Below are 21729 nucleotides of genomic sequence, written 5' to 3' on the forward strand. Positions count from 1 at the left end.
TCCCTGAATTGTAAGGAAGTGCGTGAAACTGTTTTGTCAAATGTGGAAGTTGGTTGCCCATAACCCCTTAAAGGATGGAGAAATACTGAGAAAGAGAATTCCGTTTCTTTTGTCATTTTCTCCATTATTCTTGGCTGTAACATATGGCATGTCAAGAAAAGTTGTAAGAAATGTATTTCTAGGTTCCAAAATCTGTTTAAAATGATATTTATGAGTAACTTTGATTCTAGAGAGTACCAGGTAACACATTGCAATGAAAGTTAACCGTGGCTGTTAGATATCTCACGTGTTTCATGAGAAAACATTTTTATTGCGCGAAGCCGGGGGATCTGCAGGCTTACCCCTGAAGTGATGTTGTGCTTCTTGAAGTAGGGAGTGCAGAAACAATAAGCAGCGGGGTATAAGCCTGTTGAAATGAACTGGGTGATGAGTGAGTCCCACGCACATGGCGTGACGGTAACGAACTGTGAAGAAGTGCATTTGGCCTGTGGTGCAGCCGCGAAAGTCACACAAGCTCTCATGTTATAGTTGTGACATATAGTGTGAAATTGCCCTGACCCGAAACTTCTATGGCATTGTAACGGGTGTGTGTAAGTGTAAGGGGTTGATTATGACGTTTCCAAGAGTCTCTGACTGACAGGTCCCCTAAAGTATGTCATTTTGCATTTTTCTTCTGCTCAGCTGTTTTCCTACCATGACAATATATTAAATTAATCATTGAATGACCAATTGGTTGATTACTTTAAACATATAAACACGAAAAAAAATCCATCAAAGAAAAAAGTGCAAATAATATCAATCGGCACAGTTGAGATGTTCAAAAAGAGGAGGATTAAGTAAAAAGCGTATCTATTCTGACCCTTTAAGCTCTAAATAGTGTTTAAATTATTATGTCATTTTCTTACAATGATAAGTTATTCCTATAGAGTAAAACATAGTCATATAAATGTATACACATTATGGGGCCATATATTTCTATCAACTATGATATTATAAATTAAACTGTATAAACCGTTACCAATACTGATAAAGTACACTCTCTGTAAATCATGCTCTATCTATTTGTCCTGGTTATAGTTTTTTTTAACGCAGGTAATATGTGATTTGTGTACCTTATGTGCTGATTGTGTTTATTGTGATTGCTTTCATTTGACCTTAATTTTAATATAGAGAAGGTAGTATGTAAATTGTGTATCTTTTGTGCTGACTTTGTTTATTTGATTGCTTCTTTTTGATTATCTGCAGCGCGTTGGGCAGCACATTATTGTGCTACCTGTCGGCCGGTCCCAAGCCCGGATAAATGCAGAAGGTTGCATCAGGAAGTGCATCCGGCGTAAAACTGTGCCAAACATATATGAGCGTTCATCATATGAATTCTACAACAGTTAAGTTGTGGCCCAGGGTTCCTACACTCGCAGCCGGAAATGTTAATCTACAAGGTATAGGTAGGAATTCAGATAATGTAGGACAAAGACAAAAAAGAGGAGGAAACTGGCTAAGTTGGAAGAAGAAGAAGAGGAATGCACATACCCTACAGCTGTGTGTAGGGACTTTGAATGTTGGGACTATGAGAGGAAAAGCTCGGGATTTAGTTGACATGGTGATTCGGAGAAAGGTTGATATATTGTGCATCCAAGAGAGCAAGTGGAAAAGGAGCAAGGCTAGGAGTTTAGGTGCAGGGTTAAAATTATTTTATCATGGAGTAGATGGGAAGAGAAATGGAGTAGTGATTATTAAGAAGAGCTGGCAAAGAATGTATTGGAGGTGAAAAGAGTATCAGATCGAATGATGAGGCTGAAATTTGAAATTGAGGGTATTGTGTATAATGTGATTAGTGGCTATGCCCCACAGGTAGGATGTGACCTCGAGTTGAAAGAGAAATTCTGGAAGGACCTAAACAAAATAGTCCCAGACAGCGAGAGAGTTGTGATTGGTGCAGATTGTAATGGACATATTGGTAAAGGAAACAGGGGCGATGAAGAAGTGATGGGTAGGTACAGCATCCAGGAAAGGAACTTTGAGGGACTGATGGTGGTGGACTTTGCAAAAAGGATGGAGATGGCTGAAGTGAACATTTATTTCCAGAAGAGGGAGGAACATATAGTGACCTACAAGAGCCGTACAATCTTGCAGGTACTCAAACAAAAGCAAAATATGAGCATGAAGGGAAATCACAAATTTACACCACTCCATTGATCTATGCTTTGAACACTGTTGGTTATAAATAACTAAACTCATTCGGTTTGGCCCTTTGAGAATGCATTGATGGATTTTCACGTAAAGTATTGTGACTTGGGTGTGGACCAACAAATAATAACCCGGTGATCATCCAGTATTTCCTGTCATTTGTGGGAAACCTCAGTATTATCCCTGTGAGAATGAGAAATGATTTGCGGTAAGGAGAACAGGACCATGGCTGCAATTCAGTGTAATTTCACCACCACCACCAGAACGACAACTTCTATGGAGCATCCAGCCACGTCTGGGCAACAACCATCCAGTGGATTCATTCCTGGTAGTTGACATTCCGAAAGGGAAGGTAAATGGGCTTCATAAAGTAACTTATTCGCCAGTAAACTTTAATTTCACTCATCAGTCAAACTGCATGCATACTGTATATTAGACTTGTTTACAAAGTGTTAGTTCTGGTTGGAGCTTCAGTATTTGCAAATCTCAGAGATACTCGATAATTACATGGATAAGTGGGTAAGACTGTGAGGTAGTCAGAGTATTCACCCTCCAAAGGACTCAGAATTCATTTGTTAAGCAGTGTATTTAACGAATCACTGATATTCGTCAGGGCAGCTATTAATTCATCAAGGTGATCATTTATATCGCCTTTTTGCCCTCACAATTGCTTTTTTTCCCCTGATCATCAAGAGATTGGGATCTCAGGTGCAGGGTTTAAATATCATTTACTTATTTAAATGTGAGCGTGGACAGGGAGGGGTTGGCTACTCTAATGTGTGCGCTCAATTCTACGTTGATTGAGATGTACAGTACGAAGGAAAGGTTCTTGAATTCATGCAACAAATTCATACGTCTGTATATTTTTGTGCGTCGGACGTTTTCTGGATTTGAGCGTACGCCATGTTTTAGTAGGAAATCCAAGCAAGTCTTTGTACATGAGGTCCCTGGAGTTTACAACACCCCAAACAGAGGTTGAATCTGTATAAATGTTCCAAATTTTACCTTCCACTAACTCCCAAGCCCTTACCGCCACGCTTAGTACTCCAAAGCTCTTAATTTTGAGTACCTAACAATGTAAACAACCGTGTGATTCTCAAATACATTTCTCTAATAACTAAACTGATGGAAAGAGAGACAGACAGACACACTAGAGAAATCCTGCACAATGTTTGAGCACTGTGGTTTCCAATTGTCCATTGGACCATGAAGCCAACCCTGTGTGGGAACACAGACAATCACACACACACATTAATTTTGATGCAAAGTTCAAGAAAACATTTGTTCTTATTGACAAGTTCAAACAGCTGTTTAACAAGCAAAGCTGTGAGTGTTATGGGGCTGAAGCACTTAGGTGAACATCAGCGGTACAGTGTGTGAAATCCGCTCACAACGAGTCCAATCTCCAGTCAACGTTGACAGCGCTCACTGTTCATTGCAAAATATTATTTAAGATAAGTATTTTATGTCCGGGCAGCACCGTGGCGCAGCTGTAAAGCGTTGGCCTCACAGTTCTGAGGACCTGGGTTCAATCCCGGCCCCGCCTGTGTGGGGGCATGTTCTCTATGTGCTTGCGTGGGTTTTCTCCGGGAACTCCGGTTTCCTCCCACAACCCAAAACATGCAACATTATTTGGACACTCTAAATTGGCCCTAGGTGTGATTGTGAGTGCGACTTGTCTGTCTCCATCTGGTAACCTGTTCAGGGTGTACCCCACCTCCTGTCCAGTGACAGCTGGGATAGGCTCCAGCACTCCCCGCGACCCTTGTCAGGATAAGCGGCTAAGAAAATGGATTTTAAGTCCTTCAGTGAGTCAGTCCTTACCTAAATGACCATTTCTAACCACACACTTCAGTATGAATAATTAACCCACAAGGCACTGCGCGCTTAACTCGCCAGTAAAACTTAATTTCTAATGGTTAGATTAAAAAAAAAAAGTTTTACTCAGGAAAATAACAAAAATAGTGAGGCGATAGTGAAGCTGTCCATTTCCTTGCATCATTTTCTTCACCTTCATTGTGCAATGGATGACAAACTTTTTCCTATTGTTATGTTAGAAAAAAAGTTGGTCAAGTGCTTTATGGCACAGGGTGCTGCAGTTTCTTTAAGTCACCAGCAACACATAACTACTTTTCAGGGGACGTTATCATTTTATTAGTGACTATTGTTGGTAGAAAAAGTAATGAATTACTTTCCTGGGTACACTAATGTGTTACTTTGCTGGTTACTCAAAATGGTGGCAATTTTGGAGGACCCTGTTACTTTTTAAAACATTAGTGACATAACTTTTTTCCTGACAACATTATCAAAATCTATTGAAATGTGTTCATAAATGCAAGACCATTCTGGATTCCGTAGCTTAAACAGATGTTAGGGGTCAGTTCATTGGAGCAATTGTGATAGGTCTTGCTGCTAAGAGCTTCTGTGATTATCCTCAACTACCGTGGCCACTTTGGAAAGTCGCCAAACCATACATCAACCTGATTGTTAAAGCCTAAACCAAGCTAAGACTTGGCCTATTGTGTTTGTTTATAGCGAGCTCGATTGTTTAAGTCCATGGTGGGTGGTGGAAACAAAAAGGTGCAGCATTTATTTAGTTTTTCACAGGAATCAGACTGCAAGCGTAAGCTCTTCTTACATCATGGCGATGAGGGATTTGAAACAATAAATATAGACGCTATGTATGACTATTGAGACATTATGTTACCATATGGTGCAAATATAGAGAAAAGAGAGCCATCCCAACCCACCAGGGCACATTTTAAAGCAACATGATACTTCTTAGCAGCTAATTTTATGGGGAATTCAATGCAGACACTGTCAAGACAAAGAAAACAGAATGTATGGAATTCATGTAGTCGGGGCGCAATAACTGTATGAAACTGAGCTGTATAGCTGGTGTTGATGAAATTGAAAATGTAATGTCCACAAACATTGAGGCCAAATCATTTTTTCATTGGGCAACAGAATTTCCTGCCCTGTTTGGGATATCTCTGACTCTGTAACCACACACCTTGCCTGAGGTGCAAAATTCAGCACGCTGCAGTTTTATTTCTTAATCCTTCTGTCAAACTATACCATCTGCTGCAGTCTCTTCCCCAAGACTTCTTGTTATCTTGAACAACACTCAAAAAATAAATGTTTTAAAGAGGCCTATCTCTACCAAAACCGGAAATGTATTCTTTAATCAGAGAATCACATAAAGCAAAGCATATTTGTCCAGAGATGTGACCTCAAGTCACATGACTTGGATTCGAGGCATGAATTTCATGACTTTAGGCTTGACTTGACGACATATTACAAGACTTGCAACTTGACTTGGACTAAAACGCAATGACTCATGACTTCATTTGAACTTAAACCCATTGGTGTTAAAGACACTATGAAGAATTCAGATGCAAAACCAGCGAAATCCACCTAGTTCTTTTGTTGTAAATCAAGGTTTTTTTCTGGAGGTGTACAAAGGGATTCATGTAGTTTATTTCAGTGCTTGTGGAAACTAATGAGTCATGGAATAATGATGAGGTGTTCAGAAATCATACTTGATTAGTGATATCAATTTTCCAACTTCTTTAGGTGCAAAACCAGCTCAATTATGTCTCCGTCTTTTAGCAAAAACCTCAAAATCCCAATTTTCTGCCAAACAGCAACAACTTGTCAAAAAGCAAATAAGAATTATGCTGTCATATCAATTTAGGGTAAATCTATTCAGCACATGAATTGACCTTCAAAGAAGGTGAAACATTCATTGTAGACCTTTAAAGTTCAGCAAAAAAAAAAAGCCAAAAAAATTATGTCCAGTTAAGTTTTCTGTCTTGAAATCTTGTGCAAGTTTTTTTTTAATCAAAAGGAAACAAATTGATGTTTTTGTTCTTTGGCAAATGTTATTCTTTATCACACTCCTCAAGATCCTGAATGACCCCCTGCTCTTCCCTAGTGACTGGGCCCCTTTGCACTATTATTTGACATGGGGTGGAACAGCAAGTTCATTCAGAAGTTTCATGACATCTTTCATCTTGGCTTCTCGGACACAGTTAACGTCAGGAAGAGGAGGATGAAATTCTGACAACATTCTTCCGCGCTTTAGAATTCAATGCTCACAGAACTCACCACCGAAACCAGTCTTGAGTCCCAGGTTCTCTCCAGAGATCGACAGGACAAGAGCCACGGTAATTTTGAAGCAGCACTGGCTCTTGGTGAAATCAGCTGCCTCAGATTTATAGTCATAGTTATTCTCATCTTTTTTATTTTTCATCATTTCTGTCTTCCGCACAAGATGCATTGCTGTGTTGACGAGCGATCTTTGAAGTTTTTTCATATGTCGAGGTTGTTTCTCTTTAAAACGGTTAGAATTCTTCGGCTGCCAACATTTGCATTTCCCAGTTGGTGAGACCAATATTGATTAGTCCATTTCGTCAAAGTTCTCCATAACTTTGGATGAATAAGAGCAGCAAAGCTGCAAAAGGTTCTGAATAGTAAATAAAAGATTGCTTTCGTGGGTGGCGCAAATGTCTGCGTTTAGTGAGTTTTGTGCCTGAACCCTGCTACTGTGTTTCGACCAAAGTGCTGAGAAAGAAACACTTTGAACTAACCCATTGTACAGCTATGTAAGGTAGCATAATATCAGTACCAATAATTACTTCTTTAGTCTTAATCTAACTGACCCATACTGTTATTACCAATGTATTGTTGGTAATTATCATTACATGCTCTAAAGGGCACAGTTGTGTTGGGGAAATACCGAGAAGTGATTCTTTTTCACACTACCCAAAGTAATGGTTTCATTAAAAAAACAAAACAAAAACAGTAGAAGATAAATCAGCAATAGACCGGACAGTTAAATAAAGTATACTGTGGATTCCAAAAAACACTGTTAACGTAAACAAAAGGACAATGTAGCAATAAGAAGGTTAATTTTTGCATCAACAAAACAGAATATACAGTATGTACGTGAATGAGAGGGGAGGAGGGGGAAGAGTGAAGCTCCAGGGAGAAGAGATACCCAGGGTGGAAAACTTCAAATACTTGGGGTCAACAATCCAGAGCAATGGAAAGTGGGGTAAAGAAGTGAAGAAACAGTTCCAAGTGGGGTGGAACAGTTGGCAGAAGGTGTCTGGTGTTCTATGTGACAGAAGAGTCTCCGCCACGATCAAGGGCAAAGTCTATAAAACAGTGGTGAGGTCGGCCATGATGTACGGATTAGAGACGGTGGCACTGAAGAGACAACAGGGAGCAGAACATGAGGTAGCAGAAATGAATATGCTGAGTTTCTCGTTCTCAGTGAGCAGGTTAGATAGGATTAGAAATGAGCTCATTAGAGGGACAGCCAAAGTTGGATGTTTTGGAGACAAGGTTATAGAAGAGCAGACTTCGATGGTTTGGACATGTTTGGACACGAGAGTGAGTTTATTGGTAGAAGGGTGATGAGGATGGAGTTGCCAGGCAAAAGAGGGAGAGGAAGACCAAAGAAAAGGTTGATGGATGTTGTGAGGGAAGACATGAGGACAGTGGGTGTGAGACAGGAAGATGCACAAGACTGGCTCAGATGGAAAAAGATGACACGCTGTGGCAACCTCTAACGGGACAAGCCGAAAGGAAAAGAAGAAGAAGAAGAATTTTTACATCAACAAAATAACAATCCACATTGCATTGTGGGAATTGTATGGCTTGAGCTCATGTATGCTTGCTTTCATCACCATTAGCAGGTGGCTTTCTGAGCGATCACTCGGTGGTTTTAAAGTTGGTCAATTGGGTGCTCCCTGGGCTTCCAGTTCATTCTAATCTCATTTCGTCAGTGGAGAGTTCTCAAGAGTCAGTCTTGTATCTTTTTTTTTCCACTTCATTTAGTGATCAGCACACAGCGAGCATCCATTTGACATGAAGTTACATTCTTGTTTGTGTACATTTTTTTTCAACTTCTTATGCAGTATTTTATGTAGTTCTCGCAAAGGTTCTGACTAAGATACTACAGTTGGATCAAATTGGGGCTTCATAAAAAGATGACAAACTTGTTCCACTTTTTAACATTAATGGCTCATGCTAATGATATTCAACAGGAATGCCCATTTTAAATTGAAATCTATTTATATTTGTTTGAAATTGCCTCACTATAAATGTTTGTAGACAAGAAAATGCAGTTTCCTGGTACAGTATGTGTTAAATGTGAATTTAAGAAAAATGCTGTGGCCTTTGTACACTATAATGAATTTGGGATACATTTTACTTTTGTGTTTTGTGATCAAATTTAAGTTGTTTCACAAAAATGTGGCATTTTCCATTTTGTTTACAGTACCACAATTTTCCAGTACTTAAGTGACATAAATATAACCATATTAATATTGTTTGAATGAAAATAATTTGCAATCAAGGAGTGATTGGTGTGCAATTGGCAGGGAACCAGCTCAGGGTGCACCCCATATCTTGCCCGAAGATAGCTGGGATAGACTCCAGCACGCCTTTGACCCGAGTGAGGGAAAGCGAATCAGGGGGTGAATGGAGTGAATGATGTTTTGAGCCCTCAAATTCAAAATTTCCTCACTGGGAATGCTTTGTTAGCATTTCACTATGGACATTTTGCTTTTCTGTGGGTTTTGCTGTCGCATCTTTGATCTTAATTGCCATTTCTGGTTTTGAGATCTGGCCACTGACAGAATATACAACTTCTATGCCATCAAAAATTCTTCACACCTGAAAATTGAATTAAATATGTTGGCTTTACAGGTAGTTACATTTTTTTTTCTTTCTATGGGTGGAAAATTGAAGTTCAATTAAAAAATGAAATTTGATTCTTCCTCTTTATTCTTTATTTGTTTTCATTTTTAAATCACCTACAGTGATGCAAAAGCACAAGTCTTTTTTTTTTTAGTTTAACAGTCCATCAGAATCATAAAGTGTCTATTCAACACTTCCGCAACAGTAAATTAAATGTCGGGAAAAAATTTACTTTTTTGATAACAAACTGGAGCAGATATCTGGATTATATCCCATTATATTAGGGTTTGGTGCCACCAAATGGTGATTTCATTGCAATTCAAGAGCTACAGCATGGTTGATTAAAAACAGAACAAAAAATCAAGTTAGCTCTGTGTGACAAACCCCCGAAAGGCCAAATAATTTCCATTAAGTTGTTATACATTACCATTTTCTTCACTGCCAAATACAAATTAAATCCTGTTCATCTATTAATCATTCATTCATCTTCCATTCCGCCCATCTTCACTATGGTCACGGCTGTGCTGGAGCCTATCTCAGCCGTCTTTAGGCAAGAGGCAAACTCTGGAGAAATCTTTCCTCCAGGATGTCGCTGTACTTGGCTGCTTTCATCTTTCCTTCAATTGCAACCAGCCGTCTCTTTCTGCAGGTGAAAAAAAAAACATCATGATGCTGCCATCACCATGCTTCACTATTGGGACTGTATTGGACATTTGATGAGCAGCGGCTGACGTTCGCCACACATAGGGCAAAAAGTTCTATCTTGGCCTCATCACACCAGAGAATCTTATTTCTCATCATCTTGAAATCTTTCACTTTTGTTTGTTTTCTTGTGCGGTATTTTTAGCTTTCATGTGTCTGACATTGAGGAGAGGCTTCCGTCAGGTCTCTCTGCCGTAAAGGCCCGACTGGTAGATGGTTGCAGTGATGGTTGACTGGATATCCTAATCAAGTCAGATCAGTATAATCAAACACTGGTCGACTCCATTGAAGGTGTAGAACCCTCTTCAGGACGATTAGAAGAAATGGACAGCACCCCACTTAAATATATGAGTGTCACATCAAACGGTCTGAATACTTATGGCTGTGCTTTCTGTGTTTCAATATACTCTATTTTTCTATATAAATTGCAAACATTTCAACAATTCTGTTTTTTTTTCTGTCAAAATTGGGTGCTGTGTGTACATTAATGAGGAAAAAAATAACATTTTAGCAAACTGCAGCAATATGACTAAGAGTGAAAGATTTGAAGGGGTCTGAATACTTTCCATATCCACTGCAATGCTGTTTTTGTTTGTTTGTTTTTGCTCTGTGTCATAAAGGCAAAGATATCTTGACTTTCAACGATACAAGTATTAGCTCAAGTACAGCTGTAAGGGGAGCATGAGTACTATGCTGCGCATGGGCTTTCATCAAAGGTTGGAGAATATGTCAGCAAAATACAATGATTTTGTGTAATTTCGATTTTGAGTCACTCCAGCGGCTTCGGGAAAAAAAAAAAATCAGCATACTACTTAGAAGTTGTGGACTTTATATGCCATTACTGTTTCTTGCCAAACCTCTTCACATTTGACACACAAGATGTTGAGACGCTCTCTGGCTGCATTTATCCAGAATTCTTTTTGGCCTTTGGACTTTATTGTCTTAGCATTGTCTGAATCCTTGGAATTTCCAGTTAGAGGGTTAGAAAATATGATATGGCCTTAGTTTCACCTTTTCGGCTGTAACTTGGAAAGAATTCTAAAAAGGATTTGGAGTGTCTGAGGATTTTTTTTTCCTTTTCATTTAGAAGAGCAAGAATCCAAAAGATTTGTGAGCTAAGAGGTTACTGTTGGATCTTAGTTCGAGTCTGGGTCACAGTTGGTCTACGTTGTAGGAAAATATAGACAAAAATATTATAATGGCCTCTGTACAAAAAAAAAAAAGTCAAAATGTTTGCAACACCAAACTATAATGACAAAAGTGGTACTTACGAGTCCTGAAGTAAGTTTGTAAGTAAGTAAATTCCATCCAGAATGTACTGTACATGATCTCTAATAAACTGAAATATAAAGTAAAAAGTAAGTCAAATACAATTTACAGTCATAAAATATCTTGGTCAGGCATCCAACAATTTTAGCGCTTTTCGTCATCCAAGTCACAGGTGAACTGGAGTCTATCCCATCTTACTTTAGGTGAGAGGCAGACTACAGCCTAGACTGGTCTTAAATTGTGCATCTGCCTCACAATTCTGAGGACCAGGGTTCAAATCTCTCGCACTCACTATCACACCTGGGGGAAATTTACAGTCTCCAATTAATGCATGTTTTGCCAAATGGAAACCACGCAGGCACGGGGACAATGTGCAAACTCCACACAGGCGGGCCGGGTTTGAACCCCAGCTGCGCCCACCGTGCCGTCCGATGTAATTCGTGTGATATTAAATACAGGATCAAACAAGGTTGCTTTGTGGTGTTATGTCATGTTCGATTCAGCTAAACACTTCTTAAAAAACAGAAAACAAAACTCAATTCGTCGCCTAATTTGACTCGAGCTCCTGATGTCGCGTGACGCGACGAAATGCTCGTCGCTAAGTGTTTGACGTCACATAGCGGTGACTCTTTCAAGCGCTCCATGGAAACCTGTGTTGTTATTGTTGCCGTTTTGTCTCAGTTCTTCTGGACAAATTACTTAAGAGACACTTTTCTTAGTAGTAGCGTTCTTCAGGTGTAGCGTCGACAGGAGAAACGGCGGCACTCCCACGTTCGTAATGTACGATTTATCACGTAACCACTTCTGTTTCTTTAGTGGCTCTCCATGAGCACGTAAATGTATTTTGTAACAGATTCGATTTTTGGAGAATTGTTTTATTGCGGGCACGGTGGTGAGTGGGTCCGGTTTATAGTTTAATCCAACTTCGAACGTGTGTGGACAGCGTGTTTCCTCGTGTTGCGTTGAGTTTTTACCAAGTTTGCCGGCGCGTCCCCCACATCTCTACAGATGCAAGTTAGCTCATCCAAGACTGCGTATATGCGAGTGCGAATGGTTGTTTCTCCCCGTGTGCTCAGCGATATGATGACAACCACTCCAGGATGTAATCCACCTCTCGCCCAAAATCAAAGGCTGTAGTTGACCAGTGAACCTAATGAAAGTATGAGAATTGATGATATCGTCGCAGGATTTTTAATGGTGTCAGTCATTTGTAAGAAAGTAGACCAATTGTTTAGTTCTATTAATCCTGATTAAACAGTATATAATCAACAAATGAGAAACTGGTGCTGGATGCCTTACAAAATAGGGGCTGAATTGGGCCAGCTTGTAAAGATAAATAGCATTGAAGTGAGTTAGTCCGGAATGATGCGCAATTTGTATTTAATGAGTAGGAAATTTGGATTTCCTTTTTGATTTCGTATCAATGAAAAGGCTCACTCGTCATAACTTTCAAAGTGGTACCTTACTAGCAGATAATTTCCATGTTCACGCCCATTATATCATCCCTTGCTTACAGGGAAATGTACAATTCCAAATACTGTATAATCATCAGGAGCTGGTCATGCTATTACAGATTTGTCACTACATGTAAACTTTTTCAAATTGTCATCCCAGGGAGGGAAGATGTATTGTACGCTACAAATGTAGTCAACCTGGCCCTATACAGGATGTATTGAGGCAAAGACCGGGCTGGATTGAAGTCAAAGAGTAGGTAACATGGTCATCCACATGGGGACAAAATTGGTTAGCTCTGTTAATGAAAGAACAACCCACATTGGTCACAGAAATAATCCGACAGAAGTACATTTTTTTAAAAAAGAAATTTACAATCAAATATAGATTGCTTTTGAATTGTGTTCCAATGTTTATTGAAAAAAAACATTTGTGAAGCAAGTGTGGACAAAAATGAAAATACTGTATTGACTGTCAGTAGATATGTTCAAATAAGGTGTGTTCTCTACTTAGCATCACAGGTGTTTTCAAACTCGTAAAATGTCAATCGGTGTATTAAAGGGTGCCAAGTAATCACTGTGGTGTGTGGTGACGTGGTGTGTATCTCAAAACATGACTCACAGGAAGCAGGAGAGAGTTGTCTTGGGAGATTAGAAAGAAAATGATAGGCAAGTGCATTGATGTTCCTGTGACTACAGTTGTATATATTATTCCAAAATTTCAGATTTACTAGACCAGAATCTGAATCTGCACAGGATTCAGGCTCCCTGAATGTGGCCACAGGAGGTTTATTGGTGACAAACTGAAGATATTTCAGTGTCAGGTTGCACCATCTCTCATTGTTTGAGCCAAAGTGGACTTCATGGGACATGACCGCTGTTGAAAATATATCATAAAAAAGTGAAAATGGAATTTGCCTGACTTGATGTTGATGGCCTGCAAAGCATTTGGGGGAAGGTCCAAAGGACAGAAAAGACAAAACTCAAACTATTTGGCAAGGCACATAAGCTCTATGTTCACAGACTGGAAAAAATGAAGCATACAAACATGGAGGAGGCTCTGTTATATTGTTTTGCTGCTTTACTACATCTGGCACATGGTGTATTGAATCTGTGGAGGGTTACGATATACTCTAGAGAGAGAAATGTGCTGTCTGGTGTCAGAACATTTGCTCTCCGTCGCAGTTCTTGCAACAGGATAATGAGCTGAAACAACTATTAGCCGTGATTGAAATCCTTTTGAACTTCTGTGGAAAGACCTGAAACATGCAGTGTGGAGAAAGCACCCTTCAAACCTGAGACAAGTAGAGCAATTTGCTCATAAAGAGTGGTTCCAAAATAACCGCTAAAGGGGGTAGAAGTCTCATTGAAAGGTACAAATATCAATTGCAGTGCTCAAAAAGTTGTGCAACAAAATATTCAGTGTAATTTTTTCCAGACCTGGAGCAGGTGCACCAAGTCCAGGTCACTTTGGAAGATTATTGGGGGTGTGAGACTGTGTCGATTGACTCGTATGTGTCCTACATATCGCTGGGACTTGGTGGGCACCACGCACTCATTCTGATAACTCATTATACTATGTGAACTTCCGAGGTAATCATCACTTAAGATTTACATAGCAACTCTCACCACACTTCATCTGAACAATAGGGTGAACGACCTGTCTCAAATGCTTTCCTTCTTGTCCAATCCTGGGCTATATCATCCTATCCTTCACAGGGTATAGCACTCCTGCCCCATTATTCTTCTTTTCCTTTCGGCTTGTCCTGTTAGGGGTCGCCACAGCGTGTCATCTTTTTCCATTGGAGTCTATTTCCTGCATCTTCCTCTCTAACCCCAACTGCCATCATATCTTCCCTCACAACATCTATCAACCTTCTCTTTGGTCTTTTCCCTGGCAGCTCCATCCTCAGCACCCTTCTACTAATATACTCATTCTCTCGCCTCTGAACATATCCAAACCATCAAAGTCTGCTCTCTCGAACCTTGTCTCCAAAACATCCATCTTTGGCTGTCCCTCTAATGAGCTCATTTCTAATCCTATCCAACCTGCTCACTCCGAGCGAAAACCTCAACATCTTCATTTCTGCTACCTCCAGTTCTGCTTCCTGTTATCTCTTCAGTGCCACCGTCTCTAATCCGTACATCATGGCTGGCCTCACCACTGTTAATCCATGTATATATATAATCCATATATCATGCCCCATACAACACTCAATTATGATGTGTCATTGAACTAGGCATTAAATGATTTACTCTCATCTTTGTTCCTGCTAACGCCTGTCTTTAGCCTTCTCTTCCTATATTTAGCTTTTGACTGTCTCTCCCTTTTGTTTTTTCTGTCATTCCTCTCTAAAACTTTGTCTGACTGAATTTTCACCCCAAAAAAAATCCACCAGAATACAAAGAACCAGAGTGGTATCATAAAAACGCCGCTATGTTACAGTAAAAGTTTCTGGATAAAAGGGATATGGATTCTTTATGCTTGACCTATCCAGGCCTGTTTCATGGGTTTATTTTTAAAAATAAATCCTTTGAACCACAATTCAGAAGCACTGTCTATTACTTTTGTCAGGTTCAAGTTATTTCTGTGACCAGTGGTTTTTTTTTTTTCTTTCATTAAGAGAGGGCTACCAACAATGTTGTATGTGTGTCTGACAAAAATTTGCTTCTGTGCCATATTTGTTGGATGTATCTTTTTTTTCCTTCAAGTGATAGTGAATGGGACTTCCACTGGTGTGGTGTTGGCTGGCTCAAGGAGAATTTGTACATGGAGGAACACGTAAGAGTCAACCATTTTCGAAACCATTATGAGGTGAGGGAGCATTTCTTGAACTAGTTTTGTGACCTCAATCCATGGCTCTCATGAATAAAGCTTCCGTTGCATGCATTTTGATCCAGCTGACGCGCAAAGACTTCATGCTGAAAAATCTGAAAAGATTCAAAAAGAATCTTGAAAGGGAGGCCAGCTGCACAGAGGGCTCTAAATGTGATTTCTTCCCTTGCACTTTTGCTCTTCCTAATGAGTATCATCTCTTTGTGGAGGAGTTCAAAAGAAACCCCGGTAGCACCTGGATCATGAAGCCGGTAGGCTCAAGTTGATCACCGATCCATTATAGAATGATACAATATTGTTCTTGACCAAGGATAGAAAATAATAAAGACTGCATTTAGTGCAATATTTTCACAGGCAGCAAAATCTCAGGGGGCAGGCATCTTTCTTTTTAAAAAACTAAAAGATATCATGGAATGGAGGAAGGTATGTGATTTTGAAAGACAACAAATAGCTGGACAAACATTCTAAAACGCCCAGCTGGGTACTATAACTGATCATGTTGTCTTTCAGCATGACGGCACCCGCTCAGAGGAGCAGAAAGATGCAGCTCAAGTGGAAAGCTATGTGGCGCAGCGCTACATTGAGAACCCCTACCTTCTTGGTGGTAATCCAGTGACTCAAAAATAAAATTTGACCAGGAAAGACGTCGCACAAGATACCTTTACTGATTGACTACCTGTCGACAGGGAGGAAGTTTGATCTGCGAGTCTATGTGATGGTCACATCAGTATGTAAATTCATTTGTGAAGCTAATATTTATGTAGAAAGTTAAATGTATGTAGCTAACCTGAAAAATATTCAGACTCTGGTGGACAGATTTTGTGCCAGAATGGGTATCTTTTGGCTGGAACTTACACAAAATAGTGACAAAATGGCAAAAGACAGTGGTTGTGGTAGAAATCTTTTTTTAAAGGCTTTTAACGCTTTATGAATAATTTGTGTATGACAGTTTTGATGAAATTCATCCTGAAAATTCCAGGTGAATTCCCACAGATTGAGAGCTGCAATTATGAAGGATTTTTTCCTAACCCAAAAGTGGGTCATGGATCCATTATTGGTGGATCAAGGACTTACAGGGGGTCCTTTTTTTCCCCTATTCACCTTTGTTTTGTTTTGTTTTCTATTCATCAGTTAGATGGTACCCAGGGCAATATGGGTTCACAGCCAATCCTGTCTTTTTTCTGAGGAAGACTCTTAACACAGTTGCTGATCTAGAACATTATAATTAACTGTACATTTATAAAATACAATACTGGATGTGGGAATAATTAAAAGGGTTTTTTAAACGACTTTATTGTATAATTTCCAGCTCAAGATAACCAAGCTCGTAACCAACCAACCAAATTCACTAACATTATTTTTGGTATGTTTAACCGTATGTAAACTGTAATACTGTATGTGTTATTGTTCAGTATTTTCCTTTGAAGGCATGGTTATATAGAGAGGGCTTTGCTCGCCTCTCAAGCACACGCTTCTCCCTTAGTAGTATTGATGATAAGTGTATCCTTTTTGGGAATGTTTTTTCATGCATTTGATACATAACGAAAATTCCTGAATCCAGAATAAGTTTCTCCAGTTTCCTTAGTTTCCCCTATTATGCAGATGTCCATCTCACTAATGTGGCAGTTCAAAAAACAGCACCTGACTATGATCCTGAAAAAGTAAGTAGCTCCCATTCTCAACACTGTTGATAAACGTAGCAGCTTCTGACTTCAAAACAGCTTTGTGCTCCTGTACCTAGGGATGTAAATGGAAGATACAGAAGCTCCGGAGGTTTCTGACTGCAAAGCACGGAAGGCAGGTGGTGGAAACCCTGTTCAAAGAGATGGATAATATCTTCATCAGTAGCCTCCAGAGTGTACAGAAGATCATTATAAATGACAAACACTGCTTTGAGCTCTACGGCTATGACATTATGTTAGATGAGAACCTCAAACCGTGTGAGTTGAAATATAAAACCAACGTGTGTTTGTGTGTGTTTTGTATTCCAAGTGCTTCCGCAGCTGCACTCTTGCGTGCATTTTTAATGTTCATACAAATATACATGCTCAAACACGTACGTCTAGCTATGAACAGAAAAACTTGCACACAGGGGAGCATGCCCTGTTGTTATTCATTAAACCTGCTGACCATATCAAAACCTTGTAGTGGCCAAAGGGAAATATGAATAGAATACATGTCTGTACAGTGCACTTGGATAACTAACAATATCTGCACTCATCCTGTTGTAAAATATGAATGACAATGTCTTTGCAAATGTGAAAACATTTTTGCATTACTACCTAAGGGCCCTAATTGAAAAGATGACCTAATGGCCAATGGCACTGCCCTATATTTTATTCGCAGGTGGTTAATTGAAGTAAATGCCTCTCCATCACTTGCACCTAGTAGCCAAGAGGATTATGACATGAAGTACAGTCTGCTGGAAGACACCGTGAATATAGTGGATATGGAAGGAAGGTAACTGTCTCCTGAAATTATGGCTTTTGTTGAGATTGAATTGTATTAAAACAATATGGGTCAAAGACTGCACACTCTTAAAGGGTTGGGGATTGGGCTCAAAACTAGAATGTCATCATTCTGGGTAATTCCATGACAACTTTGTGGGAACTTAGGGGAAGATCCCCTTCATTTTTCAGTGTGAACGAAGCCAAGCTTCAAGGCCACGGTTTGCACTGAATTTGGTGGGGCTTTTTTTTTTTTTTTTTTTTTTTTAAATCAGGCTCATGACCTCAGTTCCATCAATTACCTTTGGGATTAATTAAAACAGATGTTGCGCTCATCAATCATCAGAAACCAAATTTCCAGTTCCTGGTTTGCCAAAAGAGTAGATAAAAGCTGTTGCAGCTGAATTAAAAAAAAAAAAATAGCTTCAATATGTCAAGTACACAGCGAGCAAATTTTATGAAATGTCTGTATTACGTTTACGAAAATCTGGTTATTCTAGATATTGGAAGGAAAAAAAAAAATCGAGTGTCTGAAATTACTGGCCAGTACAACGCCATGTCCAGCCACTGTGACCAAAGGAGGAAAATACTGTTTGGGGCCATGCTATGATAAACGACCCCTTGCCCACCACCAATCCCCTGGTTTTTAATTTTTAAAAGTATATTAATATTTAAAATATAACCTTAAGTACAACAATGGGGAAATTTGCATTATTTCAGTTGCAGTAGTGGATATAGTAAATATAAATTGCATAAAAGAAAAGTCAACTACATAAGTAAATTCACAGAATAGAAACCAACTATTGTCTGCATAAACTATGCAATCTATCAGCAATGTTATTTGATTGAAAAATAGAGTTGCTGAGCTTTAATTGTGACATTTGAGATCTGATTAATCTGTTTTATTTTTTTTTTTTCAAATGACTAGAACTAGAAAAGGTGAATATTGACGATGCCATGTCGAAATCTCAAATGCTTTGATTCATGCTACAATTGCGTCCGCCATGCCAAGTTTAAAATATTGAAACAACAATGATTAGGACTATAGAGTCATGATTATGTTGTCCAATTGAACAGTATGCAAAATTATTTTTTTATCCTATTACATAATACACTTCAATAGCTGTCCAGTGGTAATGTTCAGGAAAATTCTGGAAGTGCATTTGTACATGTTGGCAGCTTTGAATGCATTACCGCAAGTCTGGTTACTTTAGTAATTTATATCAATGAATGTGAGAAGATCATCTGGTATAAACAACGCAGACATTAACAATGCTGTTTCTCTTGAGGTTGACTGGAAAAGAGAAAAGAGTGGGTGGGTATGATCTCGTGTGGAATGACGGGCCTGTCTATAGTGAGGACGTTGACCCAGAAATATTTGGCTGTTCATCTTTAAAAGCCAACACATACTTGGGTAAGGAAGCATCTTATTTGGTGTCAACCTGCCTGTTTACATTTAAAGTTAACTATATGAACATGATGTGATATTGACATGAGGTGATGATAACTATGAACTTTTTTTTTCCCAGGGTGTGCAAATGACAGAGAACACCAACTAAATACGCTTCTCAAAAATGTTCCCGGCCAGAAGCGGATATAAATTTGTCACTAAACAACTTTCTTCATGCCCCCAGTTCTATTTCATGTCTTCCTGTGCCCCATGTTTTTCATGCCATTTCGATACTGTGTCCAACTGTTCTTCTTTTCCTCGTTGTCTCGTCAGGTAGCATTTAGTTCCTGGTTTGTTTCGTTTCTTGGATCATTGTCTCACCCCATGTTTCTGGATCCAGTCAGGTTGATTATTGGTCAGTATTCTGCTTTCCATGTTTGTGAAATTGGTCACAGATTTTTGGACTTTGTTAAATTAGTGTTTATACTTTTTCTGTGTACGTAGTTTGCCATCTTTGTTTTCACTATTAAATATCACTTGTGAGACTTCTGCACTCCTGCCTTGTTTCCGTGCACTTGGGTCCTCCACTTCTTGCCTTTGGCGCCTCCAACAACCCAAACCTTGACAGAAAAAAAAATGACCAGAACAGGACCCAGCAAGACACCCACGCCCTCACACTCCCTGCAGGGCACCAGTCTGCCTATCGGCAGCTGCCGCAGGCTCCCTTCTTCCTTTCCTCTTAGAGTGAGGGTGAATGGAACTTTCATTGGAGTGATGTTGGCTGTTCGAGGTGGCTTTTTGATCATTCATTGATCATATAAGAATAAACCACTTAAGCAACACAAGGTGAGCGCATGTGTCTGCTTATTTTATTCCTTAAAGCCCAAGTGTCATCCCTATAGACATTCTAAAATAGACATTGAAATGAAAAATACACATTATTCACTTCAATGTCTATATGGAAAAATAAATATGAGTAGAGAGCGCGTCATTATGCGCAAAGTTGCAGAGGTGTCATTCGACATCCAAGTGGTCTCCAAATTGCCTGCATCTACTGACGTCACCCCGGACATTTCGCCATTGAAAACACGCTGTGGCCCCAACTATGGGACACGCCCCTTCAGACACAGAAGCTCTTTTGGACGAAGAACATCTCACAACGGAGTGAAGTGACTGGGGCAATACTACACTATCGTTTTCAACCATATTTACATGATATGCGGATCACAGCCAAACCGCATGCGGCCAAACCACCACCCCGTCCGAAGCCGTGATCAGTGGACACGGTGCCGACGGGCACATTGACACATTTCGCACTTCGGATTTACAGATGCAAATCTTTTGTTACGTTCTAAAGGATTACATTTCCCCAACTGTTGTTTTTTTAGTAGCTCTATACACACCTACCTGTCATATGGAACCCATGAAGTCCTTGGCACCCGTGCAATCCATTTTTCCCGATGAACCGGGTCTCTTGGAAACTTACGAAGGGTAATCCATCCTCCCAAGTGTTAGGGCAATATCCAGCAATGCAACAAGGCGGCATTTTGGCTAACACGAAGGAACAAAGAGCTACCTTCGCGCAGGTAAAACTAATAGAAACAAACGAGTCCGCTTGAGTGCACTAACTGTACTCTGCTGTACGTCACTTCCTGCTTCTTCTCGAAAACAAATCCCTCAAGAGGATTTTCATGGCAGGAGTTACAAAAAGCTATGTCAAAATCATTTTGTGGTGAAAAAACGCATGGGTCCATACTGGCTGCTGTTTTTTTTTTTTTTTTTTTTTTTTCATATCGTACTATAAATCTTGCATTTCATGACAGTGGCACTTTAGGTCCACAACTACTGTCAATGTTTTTCTTTTACGTTTCATTGGATTCGTAAAAACTTCATGCCAGATCCATGCATCACCTAATGAGTATCATCTCTGTGCAAGAGTTCAAAAGAAATCCCAACAAAATCTGGATTATGTCGCCGGTTAGCTCAAGTTCATCACAGATGTGATTTTGTTTACGTGTCTGATAGACTGTAAGTGACCTCATTTCGAGGATTTATAAGCATTTCCTATTTTCATCGCAAAATCAAGGGGCAATTGTTTCCCTTTCAAAAAAAGACATGGATTGGAAGAAGGTGTGATTTTTGAGTAAGAACAAATAGACTGGTAAACATTCAGTACAATACAAATGACTGTAATTGTGTGAATGCTATATAATTCTTTCTTGGAACGGTGGAGCAGCTGTAGCACGTTGGCCTCACAGTTCTGAAGACCGGGGTTCAGATCTCGGCCCAGCCTGTGTGGAGTTTGGATGTTCTCCCATTGCCTGCATGGGTTTTCTCTAGGCACTCGGGTTTCCTCCCACATCCCAAAAACAGCTGGCAACCGTTTCAGTGTGTACCCTGCCTCCTGCCCGTTGACAGCTGGAATAGGCTCCAGCACTAGAACTCCTGCAACCCTCGTGAGGATAAGCGATTCAGAAAATTGATGGATAATTCTTTTTTTTTTTTTGCATTCAGCTACTTTCACATTTTTCATCAGATTTCCACCATTCCATTTTGAATACATTCCTTTCTAGTATGCCATTATTCTGTGAAAATTGCAATGTCTTTGTAAAGATGTATTAAAATAGGGGACTCTCCAAATGGTCCCTGGAAATATCTTGTAAAATAAACCATTATGCCCTCTCCAGTCAGTCTGCTACATACAGTTGAAGCCAGTTTACATACACTGTGCAAAAA

The 21729-nt window shown here is 39.6% G+C and overlaps 2 protein-coding genes across 7 annotated transcripts in view; one reads left to right on the forward strand and one right to left on the reverse strand.

Moving 5' to 3' along the window:
- The window catches only part of LOC133508397 (endothelin-3-like), a 38513-nt gene extending 26039 nt beyond the window's left edge, over window positions 1-12474 (reverse strand). Inside the window, exons 1-2 of one of the 2 annotated variants that reach the window (XM_061834372.1) lie at window positions 11068-11152; window positions 10872-10939 (exon numbers count right to left, since the gene is read on the reverse strand). The gene's annotated coding sequence lies outside the window, so the exon portion shown is untranslated. Of the gene's footprint in view, window positions 1-10871; window positions 10940-11067; window positions 11153-11843 lie in introns of those variants that run through there. The other variant, XM_061834392.1, reaches the window with a different exon arrangement.
- ttll9 (tubulin tyrosine ligase-like family, member 9) lies at window positions 11497-19769 on the forward strand. 5 transcript variants are annotated; one of them, XM_061834329.1, is made up of 13 exons: window positions 11497-11649; window positions 12484-12576; window positions 15033-15135; window positions 15222-15407; window positions 15511-15579; window positions 15667-15760; window positions 15843-15883; window positions 16584-16656; window positions 16759-16817; window positions 16898-17094; window positions 17503-17616; window positions 18893-19017; window positions 19133-19768. In XM_061834329.1, coding segments are annotated over exons 1-13 (1227 nt in total). In that variant the 5' UTR covers window positions 11497-11647; the 3' UTR covers window positions 19204-19768. The 5 variants fall into 5 exon arrangements, with proteins under 5 accessions (XP_061690313.1, XP_061690304.1, XP_061690323.1 ...); XM_061834320.1 differs by having other exon boundaries at window positions 15667-15757; window positions 16569-16656; XM_061834339.1 differs by having other exon boundaries at window positions 15667-15757.
- The last annotated feature ends 1960 nt before the right edge of the window (window positions 19770-21729 follow it).

This window comes from Syngnathoides biaculeatus, chromosome 2, assembly GCF_019802595.1.
Source record: "Syngnathoides biaculeatus isolate LvHL_M chromosome 2, ASM1980259v1, whole genome shotgun sequence".
Lineage (NCBI taxonomy): Eukaryota > Metazoa > Chordata > Actinopteri > Syngnathiformes > Syngnathidae > Syngnathoides > Syngnathoides biaculeatus.